Genomic DNA, 7,927 nt, shown 5'->3' on the forward strand with positions numbered 1-7,927 from the left:
CTAATGCATGTTTTTCCAAACCACAAATTGGGAATTGCAGCTGAAGGTTGAAGCTACACAACGGTATGAATAACTTTGATAAAAACCTGTGTTTGTTTGGGATGTGTTTTGTTTTTAAATTCCCAAAAAGTTTTCGGTTTAGCCCGGGCTCCCCCAGTGATAATCAATACCCATTTCTTTGAAACAGTGCACAGTGGGGAAAAAACGATCAAAAACGCGACTTTGCTCAATAATTTTATAAAAACATGAGCAAATATTTTCAAAATTAGTATTTCTTATGCAAATTTTTCTGTAGAATCGATTCATGACAGTTAGAAGTTCCGCAAAATTCACTATCATGCCCGTTTTGCTCCAATTCCTCTTTTTTCTGACTTTACTTTGAAAACTAATTGTGAAACTCAGGAAAAAAATCAATTCCACCAATCGGAAGGTATTCCTGATAAGCTCATAAGTTAGATAAATGGATTGTTTTTAATAAGATTCTGCTGATCGGTGTTTAGACCAATTTTGGTTAAACAAAACAGTTCTATATTTCGCATAATAATTTACAGATAGTGTTCATGATCACATGTTTCGTGCTACATCGTTTTACCCCAATTTTCCGACAAATATAATTTTATGATGAATTCAGATTTACAATCCCGAAGCAGATCCAATATGACCTACCAATATTGGTTCATATTACGTGCAAAACATCTGTGATCCAATTAAACACAATGGGAATGACAGTACTAGCCAGTTTAACCCGTTTTACCCCAATTTAATTCATAAGTCGTATTTCTGGTTAAACTTTCTTTCGCATACCGAAAGCAGGCTGATTTCGGTTGATGAAAATCGATTGATATTACGAAGAAAGACCTGAAAATTGGATTACAAATGAATTCAATGTGGAGCAAAATCTTAAAGACTCAGTTAAAGGATAAATTGGGGTAAAACGGTATAACAAGATTCGTGCGATCATTGAATTCATTTGTACCAATATTGATAGATCGCATTGGATCTGCTTTTGGATTGTAGATCATATTTCAACTGAATATTATAACTAGAAAAGAAATGGGGTAAAACGGTACAACGAGTTTTCTGCTGTCAATAAAACTATATGCAATCGATTTGTTAGACTTTTTTTACATCGGAAACACTCTATTCGCTCTTCTGCAAGTTCTTCGGTTTCATGTTATATAGTTAAGCTTGAATACAATGCAGTATAAAAAGGGAACTTGGGGTAGAATGAACATGATAGCATTTCGTGCGGTCCTTCTAAATACACTGAGGTCTTTTTTTATGCGATCTTTTTTTATGCGGTTTTTTTTTACGCGACTTTTTTTATGCGAATTTTCAGAGTTATGCGGTTTTTTTTATGCGAAGTTTCAGAGTTATGCGGTTTTTTTTTATGCAAATTTTCAGAGTTATGCGGTTTTCCCTTCTGCGGTCTTTTTTTATGCGAAGTTTCAGAGTTATGCGGTTTTTTTTATGCGAAGTTTCAGAGTTATGCGGTTTTTTTTATGCGAATTTTCAGAGTTATGCGGATTTTTTTCATGCGGTTTTTTTATGCGGTACGGAAATTCGCATAAAAAAAGACTACAGTGTACATGGAATTGATTTTACTTTGTGGTCAGCTGTATCATGCCTCCGAAAAAATCGTCGCGTTTTTGGTCCATTTTTCCCCACTGTGAGGTGCTTGAGACGCTGGGGTTCGGGCCAAAAGTTGTTTTTTCAGTAATTCTATATTCTTCCAGAAGAAAAAGCAAAATACATATACGTAAACGGTTTTCGGAGCATTTTGAACTCACTTTTGCTTACTTAGTTCAAATGTCAAAACGTAAGTAATATTGATGTAGAGAACTAAGTAACTTCTACCAAAGATAAACTTTGCTTCTACTCTGTTACTAAGTTGACAACAAGTTTTACCTCACTTGATCGTAGAATCGTAGATTTGAAGAACTTCTTGTAAGTGTCGGACCGAGCCCCGGTTTGCTCATAGTAGTCGTGAGGGCAGATTCTGTTGCTTTAAATGTAATTTTGAAGTTATACGACGAAAATTGTAAATATGTTTGATTATGTTTAAATATTATTAGGAATTATCATCAGGATCATACAAAATATACAAAAAAAAACAGGATAAGGTTTTCAATATCAGCTTGTTAATATTTGAAGATATTGGGCCGTATGAATAAAACGTAGCATGCTTGAATTTCGGTAGTAAATGCTACGTGTGGATCACGTTCCTGTCAAAACATGCTACAAACTGTAGTATTTACTACAAGTTTTCGGTAGGTAGCTCTAGAGGTTGCTACTCGTGTGTTTTTGCTGATAAAGTGAAGTACAGAAATCAAAAAAGTGGCATTTTTACAGATGTAAGTACGTTTCTTGCTTTGTGCATGCTTTTGGCAGCTTTTCCGGCTCTGTGTCGATACGGTATGCAGTAAATGCTGAAATTCGGAAGTAGCATTAACTACACGTTCGAACTTGTTTTTTATTCATACCAAATCGCGTTATACTCCGTGGACTTTGTTTTTGAGAAGATACTACAAATAACAGACATTACTACATTTTATTCATACGGGCCATTGGGCCGTATGAATAAAACGTAGCATGCTTGAATTTCGGCAGTAAATGCTACATGTGGATCACGTTCCTGTCAAAAGCAGAGACTTTACTACACAACAACGTTCGAACATGTAGTATTTACTACAATTTTTCGGTAGGTAGCTCCAGAGGTTGCTACTCGTGTGCTTGCTGGTAAAGTGAAAATTAAAACCAAATCAAACGTGTTTTACTCTGTGGACTATGTTTTTGAGAAGATACTACAAACAAGAGACTTTACTACATTTTATTCATACGGATTGATTCAATATATTTTGAATTACGATACCTCTTTTTCTTCCAGGAAAATGCCACTGAACGATAAAAATTTCCCTCGATTTTCCCACACTGGTCAGCATCCACGCACACAGGACCCATTGGTCCGGCCGTTAAACGGGCTGCTGCGAGCGCGAATGTGAAGTGGAGTTCGGTAGCTTATCTCCAACGGAATAATATGGGAGTAGGAAAAGAGTAACATCGGAGAGAAACTCATCCGCCCGACGACCGAACTGTTGGAGCTGTTGCAGAAAAGGGCCTCCCCGGTGAGAACAGGGAGAGGCAAGAGCAAGTCCACCAACACCGAAGAAGATCGGGGTGGGAAAAAAAGGGCGCCCAACCGAAAGCAAAGTTTTCTGCCTTTCATCATTTCAATCACGCACGGGTAACGGAACGGACTGGTTCTCGGCAGTAGTAGTGACGAAGTGTGTTAGAGCTAGCAATCAGAAGAAAACTGCGTTCAGTTGCAGTCCCTGGTCTGATTCTATTCGTCGGTGTTCGTCGTTATCCGTTCCGGAGGACCACCACGAGTCAGAGTGAGCCGTCTGTTTTTTTTCCTTTTCTCTACGTGATTCTATCGCAGGAATTCGTTCCCCACGCGGTTCTAAATACACGGATTAGCTGGATTAACTGCTAGGACCAGAGACAGAGAAAGAAAAGAAATATACGGGAGCAAACGGAAGCAGTATCCGATTAGTGAGATTTTCTTCTAGATTATTGGGATAGTACGGATTTGCATTTTCGTCGAAACGAAGGAAAGTTAATAAAATTTCTTGGAAAGGAATAGTGAAGAAGTGATATGCTAGGGTGACTTGTGCTGTGAGAGTAACGGAACGGGAAAATTTGCTAATTGAAGAAAAAAAAGAACAGTGACCAAAGTAAGAGCAGAACGGGGAAAAAATGTGTGCATTTCCAGCAGTAGTGGAGTTGAACGTCGGTGGAACCCCGTACGCGACCAGTTTGGATACGTTGAGGTCGGAGGAGGGTTCATGGTTGCATGAAGTATTCACTGGTAGCGCAGATAATGCGCCCAAGGATAGTCAAGGTCGGTTCTTCATCGATCGGGATGGAGTGTTGTTTCGGTACGTGCTGGACTATCTGCGCGATCCAACCCGATTCAGAATTCCTGCTGAATTCCGTGAGCGGGACCGGCTACGTAAGGAGGCAGAGTTCTATCGGTTGACCGGTATGATCGAAGCAGTGACCAAGGATTCGGGTTGTATCACGATCGGCTACCGGGGTAGCTTTCAGTTCGGTCGCGATGGATTGGCGGACGTCAAGTTCCGGAAGATTACCCGTCTGTTGGTCCATGGACGGGTGGCGGTCTGTCGGGAGGTGTTTGGAGACACCTTGAATGAATCACGTGATCCGGATCATGGAGGACCGGACCGATACACGGCTCGGTTCTTCCTGAAACACGTGTTCATTGAGCAGGCTTTCGATATGCTGCAGGACAACGGTTTCCGGTGCGTCGGTAGCTGCGGTTCCGGCACGGCCGGATCGGTAAATGAAAACCTAAAACCGGGAGTCGATGCCGAGGAGAATCGTTGGAATCACTACAATGAGTTTGTTTTTCTTCGCGACTAAAAGGGGTGATTGGAAGGACGGAAATTGGTATGCATTTGGAATGGATTGATGACCACGGATCCGATAAAATTTTTTTATTGAATAGGTACTATGTTACCAGGCGAAGGGATTGAAATCAAAGTTTGATTTTTGTGACCTTTGGTTCATTAGTTTAGTGCAGGAACCTATTTAGACGAAAAAAAAACCCACATCAAACGTGACATGCATCGATTTCGACGGTCTGGCGCGGTTTGCCATATAAAGCGTAAAGCCGAAGTTGAGTGAATGGTGGTGGACTTGTTGAAAATCCCGACGGCGTATGAAGCGAAGAGCCACACCATCATCATTATCGCCTTTATCACGATTGCTGGTCGCAGTCCTTCCGGGAATGATGTCTGTAAATAGCACCGTTTCAAATTGGGGATGGGGATGGGAATGGTATCAAACCGACCGGAAGTGTGGTGTGTTGGGGAATAATTCGAAGCACCGAGACGGAACAAATGGAATACCCTTCGTCATTCGGTTCGTTGTTCGGGATGTCTGCTTTTCCTTGAACCCACGTCACAACCAACCGCTTCGGAACCTTTTGTTTGACTTGAAGCACGATTCATATATGCGTCACCGAATCGATCTTTGATCTGGTAACGAGGGGGAGGGAGTTTGGGAACTTATTGCCACATCATCATTGATTACGGGTCTTGTAAAGACGATAGAAAGTTTTCTTTCGCTTTCGCCGCGTTTTAGACGGGAATCCTATCGCATTTTCCAATGATGAAATTATCATCATCATCAGCCAAGCAAGCGGTGCTAATTTCTACACTACGAGCTGTCACCACTCAAAGTGGTATAACCGGGAGGTGAAAAACACATGGCTTGCTAGTGTTGGCTGCCAAGATTTCAAAGTTCCTTAACGGAAATGTAAGAAATCATAATTTGATTCAATGGAACTTAGTTCGAACGGTACCGTGTTCTGAATAACAGGACTAGAAGTTGGCCGTCGTGACTCTGGCACTGGCACCAATGAAAGCAATAGAACAGAAGAATTCAAATGTATTTCCTTGTTTTCCATTTGATAAATTTTAATCTAAAATATTAACATTTATATCGAGTGCCGGTATATCTCTCTTGAGAAACAAAACGAGTATAAGCCATTTCCACAACTGGCCGGTTTGCTGGATGTGATTGATCCGACCTGTGGCTTCAATATTAGGATCAGGTGGCAGGAAAATACGGGGTTGCATTTATGAAAATTTCTTTGTCTAAAAAAACAACCATTGCTTTCCTGTACAAACTCATTCAGGGTTACTCTAAAGTGAGTACAATTTCACTCACTTTCGCAAAAAGTGCAACTACTATATAGTGAGTAAAGTAAGATACGACTAAAGACGGTATTTGTCAAATTCAACTTAAGTCTAAGTTTATTAAATTATTTGTTTATTAAAAATCAATAAACATACACAATATGGTTCTAATGATAGTTCCAAATAATACTTGAACATGATCAAACATATTTACAACTACCATCGAATAGTTTAAAACTTTAATTTTTGACGGAACAGAACCTGCCCTCACAACTACGTTGAGAAACCTAGAACCTGGTCCGACACTTACAAGAAGTAGTTCAAATATTCGTTTACAACCTGTAAACGATTGCTTCTACGATCAAGTTGTTCAAGCACGGTTGTGCCAAAATTGTTTGTCAATTTCGGAACAGAGTAGTTTAGTTACTCATTTTACTAAATCAATATTACTCACTTTTTGACATTTGAGCTAAACAAGCAACAGTGAGTACAAATTGCTCACTTAACAATAAAGCTGAACGAGCGCAGAGATGCCAGATATTTCCATAGAAAATCTGTATTTTTCTGATTCAAAATCTGTATTTATCTGTATTTACTTCTAAATCGAATTTTCGCAATTAAATGATGTTGAGAGAATGTTATTTAAACACTATATGATTTTAGAATGAGAAATTCAAAGATCGTTTAGTATTCGTATTCATTCTCACCCAATATTCTTTTTCATTCTACAATGACGAAATTAAATGTTAAATGACAGTTTCTCTTTGTTTACTTACTCTTTCAATTATTAGAGCAAATTCAGCAGCTAGAAGTTCTATATGGAAGATCTATAATAGAACAGAAACTGGTACAAACGTATCCCCAGCAAGCCGTTCTAGTTTTATTTATTCGACCAGTTCTCGGTTGATTTTTCATTAGGGCGTATAAGCAAGTGACAGTTTCTCTTTAATCACTCTCTCTTTCGATTATTGTGATGTGATTAAAAATATTTTCTTTGATATCACTATTCTGTTTGAAAGTCGAAAGTTTCGGGTATCATTTCATGCAAAGAGTTGAGTGATGAACGTGGAAATCGCTTGGTAATTAATAGAAGAGAAAGTAAACAAGGAGAAACTGTCACTTGCTTATACGCTCTTTTGAAAAATTAACCGAGAGTTCTTCTGTCAAATTTAAAACTGGTCTACAATGCCGTTCTAGTTTTTGTATATTTGAAACACGAGTAAAACACTGTTGGGGCTGCCAGTTTTGCTTGTTATAAAATCCAGTTTTAAATTTTGTAACTGGCATAAATTATGCATCTAGAACTAAAACACTACTGAATATGCCCTTACCGTTTATTCCTATATTTTCCAACAATTTCTTAACAACAGATCGAAAGTCGATGGGTTCAGTCACTATTCTAGGTAAAGAGTTATACTATGTTCACACCTGCAGAAAACAACACCTTTTAACGATAGTAATATTACTGTTCACACTTGTATTATGATATACGCATGACATATTGTTTGTTATTGAGTTTGTTTATAAACAAACTGCAAAATGTTAACGTCGCAAATATTCAGCACTTGTTAAGAAGATAAATTACTGTGGAACTTTACTGGGTTCCGGAATTCTCATAGAATAGTTTGTAGTACTTCGGAATAGGAAAATCTACAGTGAAAAAATTGAAGATTGCATTCCCGGTTTCAAGAAGCATGGTTTTTCACAATGCCTCGGAAAAATTGGTAAAAATATTATGTCAATCGCTTCAATTTTTCCACTTCTTCACTCAGAAAGTTTTCTTCTACGTATTAAAAAGTCATTTTTAAACATTTGTTGGTTTTAAATGTTTATATCACGTTAGTTGTCAACGTTTCGAAGGGTATTTGCTTCGAAACTTTGGCCATTCACGTGAATTAATATTTTTAGCAATGAATTATGTCTTTAAACAAAAAAAAACAAGCATGGTTATACAAGTTTCCTGTTCTGTTTTGTCATGGCTACTCTGATGGAAAACTGTTTCGATAAAAGCTTGTCAATTGACATCAGTGCTGTCAACTGTTTTTTCCAAAAATCTGTATTTGGCGGAAATATCTATCTGTACAATATCTTTCTCGAAAAATCAAACATCAATTTAGTGCGGAAACTGATTTTGCGACAAAAAAAAGGTCGCTCGACCTGGTTTACCTTTATGGAAACCAACACAAAAACTGAAAATCAGA

General features: G+C 38.3%; 2 protein-coding genes across 2 annotated transcripts in view; one reads left to right on the forward strand and one right to left on the reverse strand.

Moving 5' to 3' along the window:
- The window catches only part of LOC131426477 (uncharacterized), a 125,014-nt gene that overhangs the window by 21,592 nt on the left and 95,495 nt on the right, over positions 1-7,927 (reverse strand). The gene's annotated exons all lie outside the window — the stretch shown is intronic.
- Positions 2,929-7,920, forward strand: LOC131426478 (BTB/POZ domain-containing protein KCTD8). Its single transcript, XM_058589242.1, has one exon. The coding sequence runs from the start codon at positions 3,760-3,762 to the stop codon at positions 4,444-4,446; it is 687 nt and encodes a 228-aa protein (XP_058445225.1). The 5' UTR covers positions 2,929-3,759; the 3' UTR covers positions 4,447-7,920.

The sequence above is a fragment of the Malaya genurostris genome, chromosome 1 (genome assembly GCF_030247185.1).
Source record: "Malaya genurostris strain Urasoe2022 chromosome 1, Malgen_1.1, whole genome shotgun sequence".
NCBI classification, from domain to species: domain Eukaryota; kingdom Metazoa; phylum Arthropoda; class Insecta; order Diptera; family Culicidae; genus Malaya; species Malaya genurostris.